The 17954-nt window shown below is 35.8% G+C and overlaps 1 protein-coding gene across 2 annotated transcripts; it reads left to right on the forward strand.

Annotated features, from left to right (window-relative positions):
* The first annotated feature begins 187 nt into the window (after window positions 1-187).
* On the forward strand, window positions 188-9772 carry LOC149797696 (uncharacterized). 2 transcript variants are annotated; one of them, XM_089962622.1, is made up of 5 exons: window positions 188-672; window positions 2463-2642; window positions 3922-4185; window positions 8008-8267; window positions 8788-9766. In XM_089962622.1, exons 1-5 carry the CDS (start codon window positions 368-370, stop codon window positions 9273-9275), a joined length of 1497 nt encoding a protein of 498 aa, XP_089818748.1. In that variant the 5' UTR covers window positions 188-367; the 3' UTR covers window positions 9276-9766. The 2 variants fall into 2 exon arrangements, with proteins under 2 accessions (XP_089818748.1, XP_089818749.1); XM_089962623.1 differs by lacking the exon at window positions 3922-4185 and having other exon boundaries at window positions 8788-9772.
* Window positions 9773-17954: the final 8182 nt, after the last annotated feature.

Here is a 17954-nt window from a genome sequence, read left to right on the forward strand (position 1 = left end):
CGGTAATGCCAATAAACTTTATTCACATAGCTGGTGTTAAGTTGTTTACTTGGGTCCGCAGAAAGAGGTTATCCAAAGGTAAATAAGCTCGATGCAGGACGAGTAAAATATTTAGGTTATCGCCGAAACTCATCTGAGTTGGTGATGTTATTATCTTATTAATATACTGTCAGAATATACCGTGCATTATCGTACACTTAACTGCTTACTGTCGAGGAAATTTCACGGCACATAAACTTTTGACTTTGCAGTGAACGAACCATAGTTGAACTATTTCAAAAAGTTTGTGTCCTTGCTGTGACACCTTCCGGTTGAGATAGGTGGATCATCTTTTGTCCGGTTATAGAAAATACAACTTGCAAGACCGATGCATCCAAGATGGATAAATTGTGTTTTTATGATGTTACTTGGGGTTTTACAAGCCCTTGTATTTGAATCTGATACAGAAAAGGATATTGAAATGTTCATTAACGAAACAATGAGCTGCCACCAGGTTCCAGGCCTCACCTTGGCGGTTGTCAGCGGCAATCAAAGCTGGACCAAAGGTTTTGGACTGGCGGATATTGATACAGAGAGACCAGTAAACGAACATACGCTTTTTAACATTGGGTCAGTAACTAAAGGCTTCACTGCTACGTTGCTATCAGCGCTTATAAGTGGGACTCAGAATAAGTAAGTAATATTTTTTTGTCTTCAATCAACATTATTTGTGTTTTTACAATAACTCCCTGAATTAAAGTATACTAAATTCACTTCCAAGATCCACAAAACACTATCAGTGGATGAGGCATCGTTTAGCGGCGTATTTTCATGTCAAATAATTTAAAGATACACATTTTCTGCTTATAAGCAAAGCTAACTTATTTTCTATTAAGATATGACTCAGCTATTATATATTTTGTGATGGAGAGCATAAGTGGTTAGAGCATCCGCCTCATGACGCGGGAAATTGCGGGTTCGAACCCCGGTCGAGACATTCCAAAGATTTAAACTTCGTCACTGATAGTTTTATGTTCTAATTGCCCTCCACCCCCTTGGAATCCAAAACGTATGTGGATATAATTTAATTGCTTATCCATACTGATTTGTAGGTGTCAAAATCAGTATGATGAAGCTATTATTATATCTTTGATTTATGTTCATTGTTCATTACCTTTATATGAAACAACATCAACAGGAAACATGTACCTTTTCAAACTCTTACGACTGTTCACACGTGATATTATTTCCTAATTAACATTTACTCAGCTATTCTTAAAAATTATGCCACACGTGAAGTGAACAAAATTATGAACAATGAAGTATCAGTGGTTTCCTTTTTAAATTGTGACAATATACGGTCATTGTCGAAATAATTCCAGATTTTTTTCGCTACTTCTCTGCACAACGTTTAGTGCCCAAATCCTATGTAATGGAGATCAAACATCTACAAGAAGAAATATGATCGATCGTCTTCTTAACAAATAAAACAGCCTTAAAGTTTCGATTTTAGTATTTATGACTATGTTTATACCATGCACGTGCAAAAAAAACTATATAAAGTATCACCATTTGTTTGGTCCTAAACACAAAACTGCTCATCGATATTGCAGATGAAGGAATAATGTTGCAGTACCTATTTTCTTCTAAAAAATAATCGTGATCTTTTTTCGTATTAAATTGGGATGATTTACTAATTTATAATTGTGTTTGACGGATGCTAATATTTTTACTGCTAGAATTCATTTACCCTATGGTTAAGACCCTCCAGACACCTAATTTACGTTTCTTTTCAAAGAAAAAGCAATTACAGTACGATAAACAGACGTTAATTAAATACGTATGTCCATTTTATCTATTCATCCTAGATGCATTTAGAGATCTTTAAGCTGAATTTTCCAGTCAGTGTTAGGATTTTAACGTCCGTTACGTGTATAATTTATTACTAAACAGCTTTCAAGAAGAAAGCTATTTTGCATCTGTATTAGGATTTCTTATAAGACATGTTCTGACATGTATTTGCTCAACAAGGGGAAAGTAGGTATAATATCATACTCGAGTAACATATGTAATCACTTTTGGAGACGAGAAAGAAATTATTTTTTTTGCTTGTATAGAACCGATGTGTCATTGCTATTTTCTTGTAGATGCTTCTACAAATGTAACGTTTCGGAGTAACACTGAAGCTTTGACTGTGTTTAGCAAGATAATGGCATTAGTTTTGCGATTTTTTTTTACCATTTAAGGTGTTAAATGGAAGATGGAGTGTTCTGGGGCTTGTTTTGTACTTGCTTATGAATTTTCCGCAAGTTAATAATCTCTTGTGAAACCATGAACAGATGTAGAAATTAAATTATTTACATGCAGACTCGTAACAGAAGTTCATTATGATGATATAGACAATGGGTTTGTGGTCTGTACATTTTCATACTGGTAGAATTAACATGCACAAAGTAACTGTACATTTTACTCACTCTCTGCAGAATGACCTGGAACAGTAAGGTATCTGATATCCTAGGAGAAGGATTTTCATTTCCTGACAATGTCCGAACGACGATGACTACTTTGAGAGACATTCTGTCCCATCGGACTGGGCTGTCTGGGCTAGACTATGGAATGTTATCCGGTTATCCATCAGAACTTACACGTGCAGAAATCACACGGTAAAAAAATTTAATCTCAAACGGAACGAATTTTCACATTAATAACAAAGTCAACTATGCTGTCATGTTTTCTAGTACTGTACTCATATATTTTGTAATAAACAAATTAATGAACTTTAAATAAAATTGTAAACGCTTATAAAATTTAAAGCAAATATTTCATCAAGCAATTTTAAGTCACATGTCAATAGGGCAGGTTACGAATTAGGCGGAAGTTATGTCACGCGCAATGACCTCATGATTATAAATAGCCCCATGTCAGCAGTGTCTTAAACGCTACGGACAAACATTGTAACATGGTTGCTAAGTTACAATAAGTAGATCTAAATGATTGATGTTCTCTGAGCGAAATTACCTTTTCAAATTTTTTTTTTTTGGTGCACATTGACATGATCAGAGTAAGAGTTCACTGAGTATAATGTATAGTTTCAACATAAACATCACAATGTGTACACGCCAGTTTTGTTCTGATTGTCCATAGGTAATATGGCAATGCTCGTGAGTAAATTATATTTATAGCAACAAGGCAAATTCGTAACCTGCGCTGTTGTGAAAAGAATTGAAGCGTGTTTGTTTTAAATCCTTTTGAAGGTGAAGGTGCTCGTTTTGATCATTACACCATGCACTTTGGCAGGGCCGGAATACCCATAGGGAGAAATGGGCAACGTCACCAGGGCACCTGAAACCCAAAGGGGCCCCGTATATTATGGTCTGATTTCACAGACAGAGCACCCGATACTCAAGGGGCTCCATATGTTATCATCTGATTTCACAGGCAGACTCCCTGGGGCTCAAGGGGCCCCGTATATTATCGTAGTATTACCACATGACTTCAAATGAGCACGCAAGCAGCTAGCCTATACATTGGAGTTCATTCAAACTACCACTAGAACGAGCAAGTTTAACATATTCTAGTTTTCAAAACGTCATCAGAAAGTCATAAAAATTCATGTTCAGTTTCAAATTAGCCAATTACATATGTAAAATTTAAGCGACTCACACGTAACGACAGTAACCATTCCGGTTTTACAGAGAAGACGTCTTTGTATTTGCTCTCCTGGATATTTATAGATGCTGTTTCAAAATATCTTCAAAATGTTTTAATTTTCGCCATTTTCAACGATGCTTCAAAAGCTGAAAATTAAATAAATTTTCTCGTTCTTCTGGAAAGACACTTAGCTCCGATTTCATCGGAATGATGTAACCAATATTGTGTTTGAAGTGCCGTTAAAACACAAACATCCACCTTAAAAAGGTTATTTATTTTATTTTTTTGAAGGAGGTTGCAGTTTGTTCCCGAAATAAAATCCTTCCGTGATGACTTTTACTATAACAATGCCATGTACATGTTGGCTGGTCACGTGGCTGAGATTCTTGGTACGGATTCATGGGAAAACCTGACCAAAACAAAACTACTGCAGCCATTAAATATGACGCACACAACTTTCTTGGAGAAACCATCCCAAGTTGTTGCAGACAACATAGCTAAACCGTATGTACTAAAGAATGGACAACTTATCATTGGCACAGAATCACTTTACACGTGAGTCATTTGTCTTTATAGTTACGGTGCTTTGTGGCAGATGATAAACTAATATTTATTTCCACTTTAAGATTACATTTGGATGAAAAATTTAATTTCTTCCCATTTTTATAGTGTTTGTGAGATTTAGAAACATTTCTTGTATTTAGTGGTTAGATTTTGTCGTCAAAGTCTATCACTTATAAAGTTGACCTCGGAGCTACGTCAGTTTGATGGTTCATTTGGATTCGAACTCATGGCTGGCAGCATGCAAGTATTGATAAGAAACGAATACAACAGTGCTGAAATACTTGAAGACTGAGAAAAGGTACGAAAATACTAATGTTTACTTACCTGAATTGTGGAAACGGAACATTCAGTAAATTCGACCACAACATGAGTACGGTAATTGTCAAAGTCAGGAGATTCCAGAGTATCAGTTGATGACAGGTGAATCTGATTCTAGAAGTTAGGAAACTTACACTTTAAGAATGTCTACTGTCGTAAACGATAAATGCCTAATGCCTAACATTTTGTGACGGTTGGAGGTGGGTGTTATGTCTAGGGGCTTAAACTACAGTAACAACACAAGGTAAAACCAACAATCGCTTTTCAAAATATAAATTTGCTTTTTTAAAAAATTGAAGAATTAAAAGTAACTTGTATAGTATGAATTCGTAGAATATAATCCTAATTTGCACTATCAATTTCTCACTAATCTCGAAACTGAATGAAGGTTCTAAAGTGCTTATGTGCTGCCGTGCTAGCACTACTGAATTGTCACAGTTATTAATCCAAATCGTTTAATTCAGTGGAATCCCGTGAACGTAGAATATCGCTGATGTCTTTGAATAAATTCACATAATAAGATAAGTACTGACTGCTTAAATAAAAAAAATTTCCACTCTGCTGCATTCAACGTAAAAATAAATTACGTCCTTTCAATGAATTCTATGAAAGCTGCATATAACTGAAGAATACAGCACATGATGTGTGTATTCTCATTATATGGTTCCTAAACACGCTTCAAGTGACATAATCTTAGTCATTAAAATATTATGAAACCATTAATCGTATTATTTCCTTTCAAAATACATTGGTCGTCAATATTCATTTTTTATTTATTATCCAATCAACGTCTGAGTGCTCGCGATATTTCCATAGTACTAATGTACTCCCAAGATATATGCTACGTTGACATGACCTCCATTCAAATAAAGCATGACATACCAGACCGACATAGTTGTTGATTTTACTATAACAATCGGCCTTGGCTTATGAATGAATTCCTACAACGAAGTATACATGTACTTCACTATAGTGCTAGCCAACCACTGAATTAAGGAATTTAAAATATAACTGTCATAGACCCAACTGACTTAAATAAAAGCTTGATTAAGTTAGTAAATAAAATTGATGATACTCAGAATACAGACACACGTAACAGTTGGGCACTTCTTAAAATACATATCTGGATTAATTATTATTTATAATGACTGCTTAAAAAGATTATTAGTGTAGTTAGAAGTTATTATCTGTTTGTTTCGTTTTGACCACCCACACAATGACACAGTATGATAATTATAAGACAAATATAAATATTTAACTCCTTACTTAATTTGAATAATAAGTACTTATTAATCCAAATATTTTAATTCAGTGGAATCCCGTGTACGCAGAATGAAACAGGATCCGGTTAAGGGACAATAGTTGCCCCCTAAAACGAGATACTTCTTCTCCGTGTATGCAATTTAAATTTTGATTCTGGCAAAAGTAAGAAGTAAGGCATGATATATTGTAGATGAAGCCAACATAAGTATATTTTAATATTGTTCTATTCAATTGCACAATATGAAAACTGTCGACGTTATTTTCAAGGCAAAGTTTTGTAAATTCGTCTCTGGAGCCTCACGTTTTATTTGAGCACAAACTAGCTTTTTATTGGAGCGTGACAGTAAATGTAATACATTTGCTATTTCATCTCACGTTTGGCGTATTTATATTTATTGTTTTCTTACCAGCGGACTTTGAATTTGATTTGTTTTGGGGGTGGATGAATAGTGTTCAAATTATTTTGAATTGTTTAAAATATCCCAGCGTCGGTTGTACTTCACCTGTTTCAAAATATATTAGACCTTACTAACACTAGTGTGAATTTCGTGAATTGTTCTATTTTTCTATTGCATCATTTAACAGGCATTATCAAGCTTTTTTTCGGTCTAATGGAAGGAAAACGTTGATATATATTGTTTGTAAAAGTTAATTTGGCTCTTAGGAGTCATAAAATGGAAGGGTTAAGATGTCAAACGTACTCATTCTTGTGTAGAAACACTTTATTCTTAACTTATCCAGGCTACATACAATGCTGAGCGATGATAGATCCGCCTTTCACTCCGAATATCCACCTGTTATCTCTCAAATTCTATACTTTCTATGAAAAGTACAAATAATAATGAGAAACTGTCAGGAAGGAAAGAAACATTTTTTTTAAAAACAAAACTACCTACCTGGATAGCTCAGCCGTTGAAATGCTCTAAATCAGAACTTTGGTTGGCATTTATTTGTGAACGACGAAAAATCGGCAGGACGTCTGAGTGTTTATGGGTTCATGCACACCTTTTCCTTTTTATGCATTGGCCTTACGATGTTCCAATCGATATGCCATTTCATAATATCCGGACATACGATACCCAATGGAACGTTCATTATTTTTGTATACGAAGACACATCCGCAGGTAAAAAAAAATAGCTGGCTAAAGTTAATTACTAAATTTAGAAAATTTAAAGATTATTTGCAGCGATCCTTAAGTGAAAGAAATGCATGAATTAAAGTTTTTTCGTAATTTACATACTTTAGAGATTAAAATCCATTGCCTATTTTCAAAATATATTTTGCATTTTATTTCTCCATTTATCTTTGAACTTATTTCACATCATTTACCTTTATCCGATACTGAACCCCACTATGTACAATCTCATAGATCGAACACCAGATGCATGTGTACGATAAAACTGACTGGCTGTTCAAACAGCGAAAAATCCTGACTGAGAGATGTGAGCTGCACGGTTATTCTTTCAGTTTTTTCTTGCATAATACATTCGGATATTTTCTCACCACAATATAGCTGATGTCCTGTCCAGGACTATAGGTCACATATAACCTATGACCTTTTCCACCTACTATTTTTACATTTGATGTGATGTCAATTTTTACATAGAATATCATCAGCCACAGCCTGCAAAATGGAAATATTTATCTTTTCGTAAAAGATCGTTATTTGATACGTCATATTAGGTATATTATCATTCGGGTAGCTTTCTAATCGTTCACTCACGAATTCGAGGTTAATCACACGGTTTATACCCCAATTGTATATCAATTGTAGCTGTTTGGACCATCTCGGCTATTTACAAAAGTAGGCTCGACCGAGAAGTTGCAGATTCATCGAACAAATTAAACAGCGGTTTCTTATTTGCAACAAAGTTCCGGCGACATACATCCGAGGCATACTTTCTTTCTCGTAGAAATAGCAGAGATGGTCAGAATGAACCCGTTATGCTTCCAAATTTTGGGTCACATGACCATATAATGTAGTACATAGCAAATTCATGAATACAGAACAACCATTGTTCATATAAATAAAGGTCCCATTTTCATGGATAGGCATGCATGAGATAAATGGTAAAATTTAAACAAACGACAGCTCATCTCGTGGATTTTGATGTAAAAGAATATGATCTGGACCTATCACTGTATAAAAAAAAAAAAAAAAAAAAAAGAAAAAAAAAAAAGAAAACCATTTATAGTGTTTAAACTTCAAAACCGATTTTGATTTGTCTCAGGATTCACCCGTTTGAGCCGGCCGGGGCCATTTTGTCAAATGCAGAAGACATGGCGAAATTTGTGAGGTTTCTGCTCCAGAAAGGCAGAGATCATTCAGGACGACAAGTTGTAGAGGAGAAACTTCTGAGCGAAACGTTCGGCACATACAACCATCTATCTGGCAGCATAGAGGAATGGTATAACTTACGGAAACCGATTTTCCCAGTTGACGAAGTTCAAGTGGGGTATGGATACGGCTGGTTTACTGGCTCTTACAGAGGTAACAAATAGCGATATAATAAAAAAGAGGCAGTTCGCATTTCTGTTATGTTTTGACTATCAAGGAAATTCTGATGTCAAAGGAATTACGTCTATTACCAGTAATATACTAAGCAAGAAATTATATTTTACAGGTGAATATGAACATTTTAGATCGAAACACGATTGATTTTGAAGACGCATACATTTGTATTCCCAAAAGAGTCTTTAATCTGAACATTTTAAAATTCATTTCTCATTTCATTGTTCACAGTTTACCCTTAATTATGACATTACCTGAAATAGAAGTTTGCATTTTCTTTCATGCGATTTGTGCACACATGATTCTGTATGGAGAAAGCTCATCATTAGGTTTCTATTTCAGTCAGGTAGCAAGGCGAAAGAATTTTCAAAGTGGCGCTATTTTTGACTTACAGGCGAAAGTTGCTGGCGATTTTTTAATTTTTCATTGATACAAGCGACTCGGGTCACTTAATAACAGGCGTTAAATAATATTTATTTATTTATTTATTTATTTATAGGTTACAGGAAAGTCTGGCATAATGGTGTCATATTTGCATATATCTCTCTTCTATGGGTATACCCTGATATGGGTATTGGAATCTTCGCCAGTGTTAATGGGCCGTCAGTGACCAATCTTGCAGCAGATGCCCTTCGAACCATCTTCTTTTATATTTCCGACATTTTACTTGGGGAGGTGCCTTGGCTTAATGCCACAACCGCCTGCAGTTTTCCAGGAAAGTGGAAGAATTCGACAGTTCGTCCTGTTTCCAATGATGACCTACATCATCCATTTGATGTAATCCTAAATCGTTATGTTGGGAACTACGGGAGTCACGTGTTTCCTAATGTCCAAATAACTCGAGATGAGGACTTGTTGAGGTTTCATTGCAATAGAATTTGTGGTATCCTACATCCTACGAGGGGCCCCGAGTGGCCGAGTGGTCTAAAGCGCTCTTCGTTACGGATCACTGCCATCTCACCTCTGTCTGCGGCGGTTCGAGTCTAAGATTCAGCCAATGTGGGCATGTGAGAAAGCCTGCCAGTAGCTTCTCGTGGGTCGGTGGTTCTTTCCGGGGTTTTCCGGGTTCTTCCTCCACCATTAATACTGGCCGCCATGTATAGCCTATCGTGCTGAAAAATGGCGTTAAACCCCACAACAACAACAACTACATCCTACGAACAAAACAAACAAATTCAAGCTCGAAGTCACAGAACCGTGGGAAATTGTGCTAATCAATCGTAATGACAACAATGAGACAACGTTTCCCATTGATTTTGACGTTAATGAGACGAGCATCACCGGTTTCAATTGGACAACAGATGCTCCTATTCCTTTCATTAGAGATTGGCATTTTAATAATCGAATACCAGTCACAAGTTCCAACAGCAAATTACGTCATGTTAATTCTATTATAATACTATGCGTTATCTACCTTGGGATGATTATTATTTAATAAGATTAGAGAACACACACACACAAATATATATATATATATATATATATATATATATATATATATATATATATATATATATATATATATATATATATATATAACTATTTTTTGCTCAAAATATCTTCTAAGAATTTTTGTTCGAATCAACAAAGTGGAAAAATTAATGTGTTTATACACAACATCACAGATTTCTCTCAACACTCTTTCACCTTTTAAAATAAATACTGACTTCTGATTGGTTATTTACAGACATACCTTCTGACTGATTATTTATACCATGCATAAGATTTGATTAGTTATTACCATGTATGACCTCTGACTGGTTAGTATAAGTTGTATTTCTGAATAGTTCTTAATAAACATAACTCCTGATCGGTTATTACCAGTTACGACTTCTGGCTCATTATTTCAGGTATGCTTTCTAATTAGTTATTACCAGGTATGACTTCTGATTAGTTATTACCAGGTATGTAGAATAAGCCCCATGCGTGAAAGTCCTAACCTTTCGCACTTTGATAGGTATAATAGGCCCAATGCGCCCTTCTGAGGGTTCGGGGTGTATAATAAACCCAGGGCAACTTATGGGAGCTTGACGACGTAGAATATGCCTTATGTGCCCTCATGCATGTCTTAAGATGCTATTAGTGGCACTAGGGGCTAAGGTGTTTCAGTGGTTAAATTGCCGGAAAAGCGATACAGGAACGGCCTACGCATACGCGGAGCTCTATTTTTTTTATCATTTTGGCGCATCCCCCTGGCTTTACACGCGGGGTCCACTGGGCGCACGGCATTTAGAAATAAAGTTCTAAACAAATATGATCTGATATTGAACTTAAAATTTTCTTCCATCGCTTTAAAATTACTATCTCTTTATAGATATCGTTTTACACATTACTAACAAGCAGGGCCCTGTGAGCACAGGGCCTTATTTGATCAAAATCGGTCGAATCGACCTCAGGCCGGCCCTGAAGCGATCATAAAGTGGGTGTTGAATCCTACGGTCAACCCAGGTCGGCTACATTAGTGTGGCTTTGGGCTCACTTTTCACCAGTTGCGTCGGCACTAAATAATGTACATTCTTTGAAGTGCAGTAAAACATCAAACTAACGCACAAACCCAACTAAGCTGACTACAAATACGAGAATTGTGCGCCAGTAGATCTAAGCATAAGAATTTAAATTTGTCCTCACTTTGGATAGATCTAAGTTAAAGTTGGAACTCTGCTATCGTTAATACATTAAGGGCACGCGTTAAGCTCACATGATTTAAACATTGTCAAAGTAAATTTAGTACTCTTTCTGACCTTGTGCTTATTCGGTGATTGTACTCATTCGGATTTTGCACTCTTTCGGTAGTTGTACTCATTCTGTTCTTGTACTCATTCGGTGGTTGTACTCATTTGGGTTTTTCACTCTTTCGGTGATTGTATTAATTCGGGTTTTTTACTCTTTCGGTAGTTGTACTCATTCGGTTCTTGCACTCATTCGGTCGTTGTACTCATTCGGGTTTTACGCTCTTTTGGTAGTTGTACTCATTCGGATGTGTCGTTGAAATGATGAATGAGTAACCTCATACTGCTATGAATAAAATGCCAGCCACTCTTTTCCTTAGAAACCAAATACAGTAACAAATTTGGTTTCATACAGAAAGTAGCAAATAACTATAAAGACGTTAAAGAAAAGAAAATCTGTAATCAGATGCAAGTGCAACACAATTTTGTGAACTCGAATGGATCTACCAATACGCATACATGTGAACACATTGTCAAACAAGAATAACCAATTTATATTCTACCACATTTCTACCTTGGTATTTGTGTAGAGAGCGACTTTAAGTAATACGTTTGTATCCATTTTGCAGAAGATTGCTTTTGATTTATACCGACGATTTTCTACTATGGCTTAAAAACTCACGCTACCACGAGATGACAGATCTACAGGAGCTTTAAACTCACGTTCCACTTGATAACAGAGCTTTTAATTTACGTTTACATGGCTTCAAACTTACGTCCAACCAGATACGGTTGCTTTAAATTTACGTTTCACCAGATATCAGAGCTACAATTCAATGTTGGTGCTTCTGTTGTCCAGTGTACAAGACGTTAAAGCATCTGGTGCTATATACACTCTTGACGGTTTCGAGGTTGATGTTCAGGGTGAAGCGATTCAGAGATCACCAGAAATTATCAGTCATGCAAATGTTTATAGACACGACGTATCTCCGTTTCACAAAAGTGCATTCCAATTTCTCATTTAATAGATTTAGTTGGAGCTATATGAGAACACTTTGAATATAAGAAAAGATTATAGACATCCAAGACCCTTATGAAGTGAGAAGCCATTTATTCCAAAGAGATTTCGGAAGTATAATCGTAGTCATTAAAATTTAATCTCAATCAAAATATAATTTCCTGTAAAGTTTTAGATATTAAAGCAACCTCTGGTCAATGTGAGATTCATTAAACACAAATCTTCCCTTTAGAAAGAAAACAAAGAACACGTGACTTAGATGGATTAAGGTTTTCTTAACTTGTCCGTTCCAAACATATGTGTTTTAGGGGAGATATATTTGCTGATGCTTTACTGAATATGCCCTTTTATGTCAAGTATTTGTTGGTATGGTGTTGCACTGTTGGTGATATTCATATTTTATTCTGCTTTCATTCTGGCCTCATTTATAATTCTAAAAATGTGAAATATTTGATTGATATTTTGACTCCCCATAGAATTGTTACCATTGTAAGCAAGACATGATTTCACCTTAACACACTTATTGACTGTTAAACCAGGGACTTTTCTATTGAAAATATTCTTTAATTTTATTGTACATTTAAGAAAACAAGAATAAAAGGTAGTATCACAGTGGGTGGTTTAAATTCCAGTAGTTGAAACACGTCGAAGGCTTTTCTGTACCCCATGATTTTATAAAATTTGACCCGCGCGTCTTAAGCGAGTGTATTTTCACGCGTGCATTGGGATTATGTGCGGCGACACCGTCAAAACGCTGACATCACATGTACAGATATCCTTTGCATACGCGGTGTAATTGTGGAAAATCTTTGTAAGCAAGCTGGATAATCTTTGTTCGCGTTACCTATTTTGCGCAGCAAAATCTGCTAGCGTGTTGAATAGCATACAATTGCAATCAGATAATTATTTTTCACTTTCTGTAACTCAGTTACCTATTTGGGGTTGCGAATTCCTCGGTTCCGTATATGTGCACGTACTCGTCGGTGGTTTTACATTTCCGCCAAACACGGTCTCGAATACCGCCATTGCTAACTATATATAGTGTACCGATTGCAATAAGATTGCTTTGTGCCCCAGCGAAAAGTTCTAAATCGATGAACATTCGTGAATGAAATCGTATCGAAATTATTCTGTAGCATTACTTTCCACGCCGGTAACTATCGAAATAGCCCGGCAACACTTCCGATTGGTGCTGCTATGGTAGTCGCTGCGGTTGCGATTTCCACCACACCCAGACCAATGGTGGTTGCAACGGCGATTACACAGATAGCATCTTCAACCACACACACGCTTTTGTATTTCAAGAGTAGCTCTGTTCTCCTGATGATTTCATCTCACACATGTAGTTCCGCTTCGATTTTTTTTCCTGTCCGTAATACTGGGGGTCTATCACCATAGTTCTTCTATTAATAATGTTATTGCAAAGTATAATTATTCGAATGACTAGTCTTCTTCAAGTGCAACGTGCACACGCATTTCTAATCAACGTTTTCTTTTTACTGGTACAACTATTACACAATCACAGCAATTGCCAGGGATTGAGCGTTCTTGGGTCCTGGTATAATGTTCAAATAAAACCATACTGATTATACCATTGAACAGTTTCTAAAACGATCGCTTACGTCTTCGCCCAACATTTTGTTTAGACTATCCTTATTAAATAATCCTGAAGATTATTCTCTTCTTGACTGGGTTAATGTTGGTACAACATAATCAACGGAAAATGCATCTGGGTGGATTTCTAGCCGAACTCCACTTCATCGCTGTAGGAACAATGCCTGAGTGTTTTCATGCCTTGCTGCGCGTTCAATGGTGAGCTTTTCACCGTGATAATGCATTGATTCCAAGATGGATTCGAGTACATTAGAACACACGCGTGGTCGCAACTGGTGATTTATATTTGAATCTTAACGAAATTATTTTTCCGTATGTACAATGATTTGTTAACGCCGTTTTTACGTATATTTGCACCAACAAGTGAAATTACTAGTGATGTTGGCATCAGTGGTCAGGCGATCCAACATCACACTGTAAATTCAGTAACCTCGTCACGTGGTCAGAATCCATCACTTATGTATAACAACAAATCTTAAACGCATGCGCTAAAGAATGTTAATACCCCTTCCTTCGCAACATTTATCCAGTGTATCTCTATTCTTACGTCCTTCTTAATCTGAAACGAGCATGCAACCGGAAAAGGATTAAGTATCTTGTTATTGGGATCTAATCCTAAAAAAGAATATACAGATTCCAACGTTTTAACTTCAATAATATTTTGATCTACTTCCGGTGATTGTCTTTATGCTACTAATCAAATACTAAGAGACTCCCATGTGATAACATACGTGTACACTTAAAAGAAACAATATCTGGATCTACCAGAAAGTCCAATGAGATGACTGGGATAAAACCTGTTAAGATCTGCATGTGATAGATATTATCCATAAGGTACTGGTTTTGATGGCTCCTTCACTGTTGCAGTTCTTGGCAATATGATGTTACAAATCACGACCTTGATATCTTCGATTTTTATATCCCCATATTGCTTTGCTACATCCTCCTCCTTCTCCTCCTCATCCTCATCATCATCATAAATGGGCTCTTGAATCAAGTGGATTCGTTTTCCGATCATAATAAGGTCTCCACTCATTTCATCGCCAGATTTCTAACTTTTTATATTGAATTTGTGTTGACGTCTTTGATAAATGCAAGCGAAATACCAGAGTCTCTGTTTCCCCGATGTAATTGATTCAGGCAGATTTTTCACGAAGACACTTAAATTTCCTTCTCTCAGTGAAATAATACGTTTTGCTAACAACGCCATAATACTGATGTTAACAAGTCTAAGCTGGGAATTAGTGGGATAATTAACATTAGTCGGTTCGTTTCAATATTTTATCGATTTACAAGAAGACCTAATTCAGCACAAAATATTGAGACGTATCATTTACTTGTAAATCTATTATATTTATGTTATATCAGGATCTTTTTTATACTAAAATTGCTTTTTGTTTGGATTTATCTTCAAAGTGTATTCAACTAAATTCCCGCTTTCTCAACTAATGGCGTCACAGGTTCAATTAAACTGGGTTAATGAGGACATTATTCCTTTAGATGACACATCTGTTGGTCCGACTATGATGAGGTCACGTTTGTTCCTGGTATGGATCAGTCAAAAGGTATTGATCACAGTAATCCATAGTTCACAGTCATTCTCTTTATCCTACTCAGTGTGACAAAAGTCACACACGCATTGTCGAAGAGGAAGTCGATCCTGATATCTACCATTTGTTTCAGTGCGCTATTAATGAACTTAAAGCTACACAAGTAACAGTTTGTAATCAAATTGTTTTTTTCCGAAGTCATATTGACAGGAAGTTCTTAGTGTAGCTTATGACACTCTCTTGGCTAGTCATTTAGGTGTCCATATAACTTATCACAAGATCTTGAATAATTTGTATCGGCCAAAAATTAAAATTGATGTTTGTAAATGCTGTAGATCTTGTACACTTGTCAAATGCTCGGAAAACCCAATCAAAAGATATCCAAGGCTCATCTGCAACCTATTCATGCATTTGACAAACTATGAACATATTACTGGTAGACTGTGTTCGTCACTTTCCTAACACCAGGTAACAAATACTTGCTGACCGTAATTTATGAGTCCACAAGATTTCCAGTCGCAATTACTTTGAGAAAACCAAAACCATAGTATAAGCTTTGATAATATTTATAAAAAAAATAATTGGCCTTTCCAAATTTGTTCAATTTGATCCAAGGTCAAATTTTATGTCTGGAAGTTTCCAACAAGTTATGCACGAATTACCAAAATATTTAGACCATTCTTTTACATATCATTTTTTTCTCATTACTATCCAAAATATAGAGCAGCAGCCTTTCTTTTCCTTACTCTTCTGCTTCTGCTTTGGGCTTGCAATGGAAGCTGTTCTCCATATCATGATCTATCATGATGTCGATCATATTGTTACACAGCAGGGGTCTCATGACGAGCATATTACATTCCTGCTTGAGCGTGGATTGATAGTCCATGCTGTAACGTTTTTAGGCTCGAATAAACAGTAACACAAGAAAGAGTGAAAACAAGCTTTGAAAAATATAACAATTTATTTCCCTGGAAAAATATTGTAAAAGTGAACAAATATGAGAACTTACGGTTTCCAGAATCAGATTAAAAAACAATGCAAGAATAATCCACGAATACAGTTTTTTAAGGTCTAATATTGAAATGTTATAATGATTCCAAGTTCGATTCACGACAAAGAATCCATGATGGAAGGCGATGACGTATGCTTTAACCTGTACGGTGCTGAAGTCTCCAGTTCCTTGTAGAAGCACTTTAATTTAAGACTCTGGTCTTGGAAATCCAAATAAAAGTTTCAAGAAATGTCCTTGTTCAAGAAATTTGTATGAATACAATAATATTTCCAGAGACACTAATTAATCTTTTAGAGTAGAAGTAATCTGAAGAAAAATGAACATATAATTAAAAAACTCAAAATCTTCAATACTGTTCACAAAAAAGGAAAACTTGACATCAAGTGTTTAAAAGCCCTGACTATGAAGTCTCTCTCTCTCTAAAAACATCACTATTAATACTAAGTATTTCGCATTTTCGGAAATGCCTCATTGTGAAATAGCAGATGACGTGATGATGTTTGCATGTAAAATCACATAGCTCCTGTATGTTCTTAATAAGAACCAATCATTTTACTCCTAGAAAAAGTTGTTTACTTGACCCTCAATCAAGGCCAGGAACTGAGTCAAAAATAGAAACATTAGATTGACATGTAAAAAAAATAAAATGATTCCAAAACCCACAAACAAATCAAATCAAACACAACTGAAATCAAATATAAATTAAATCAAATATACGTAACAATGGTTTCCTTATTTCTAAGGACCTCAAGACAACAGTCATTGCTAAGTGAAAAGTATCAAACGCGCAAATGCGAACACATTATTTTTTATCTAATCACCTAAAGATCACACCGCGCAAAACACTATTCTACACTTGCATGGTTCTTCTCTTGTTTCACATTTGTATGACAATAACAAACCTTTTCGAGCCAGATATTAGTACCTCACGCCAAGCAATATATAACACGACACACCAACCTAATGGAAAGAAAATCCGTATACCTAAGAATATACACACCATTCCCTATATTAAGAAATCAGGTAGGGTCCACTTTGCAAAACAAATGCATTCTACCGTAAAGTTCCGCGAACGCACCGCCATGCCCGCTCATAGAATTTAGCCAACCACTGGGGCTAAAAAAAAACATCCCATCAACACTGACTCCCCATATTCAACAAATAATCTCCAAATTCCAACAAAGCTACATACGGAGACGCAAATACAAACGGCACATACCCTGCGTTTATTATATATTCTTTTCGTGCTCGTGTCTCTTATAAATCCTATACTTTAGGAAATATCCTTGTGGTGCTGTTGAAATTTCAATTTCATTGTAGTTTTGTCGATCAAAATGAAATAAACACCTTTAAAAAGTTTTAATTTTGATTCCAAATAGCACCATGGATTTGATTGTTCTATATTCACAATAATGAAATGTTAATACAAACTCCAGGGAGAGGCGCTACAGAAATTGACACCGTGCTTTACAGATTCTTTATTGCTGAAAGAAAAAAAGAAGGACTTATTTATATTTAGCATCGATTCCAAATTTACGTGTTCGATGTGGGTCTTCCCTCTTTGTCAACATAAAATCCAAAGACAATGATGACACAGAAATGAGTACCCCAAAACGTTTGTTTTATTTCAGATGTAATATACAAATTGCAATAAAATACTATGTAGATTCCCTTCCGATTTCATAGTAGTAGTAGTAGTGGTAGTAGTGTAGTAGCAGCATCAGTAGTAATAGTAGTAGAACCAACGGTATTTAGAACATGCATGGACCATCAAAAAGGTACATTCAATTTGCCCATACATAC

Source organism: Sinohyriopsis cumingii, chromosome 6, assembly GCF_028554795.1.
Source record: "Sinohyriopsis cumingii isolate HCF-2022 chromosome 6, ASM2855479v2, whole genome shotgun sequence".
NCBI classification, from domain to species: Eukaryota; Metazoa; Mollusca; class Bivalvia; order Unionida; family Unionidae; genus Sinohyriopsis; species Sinohyriopsis cumingii.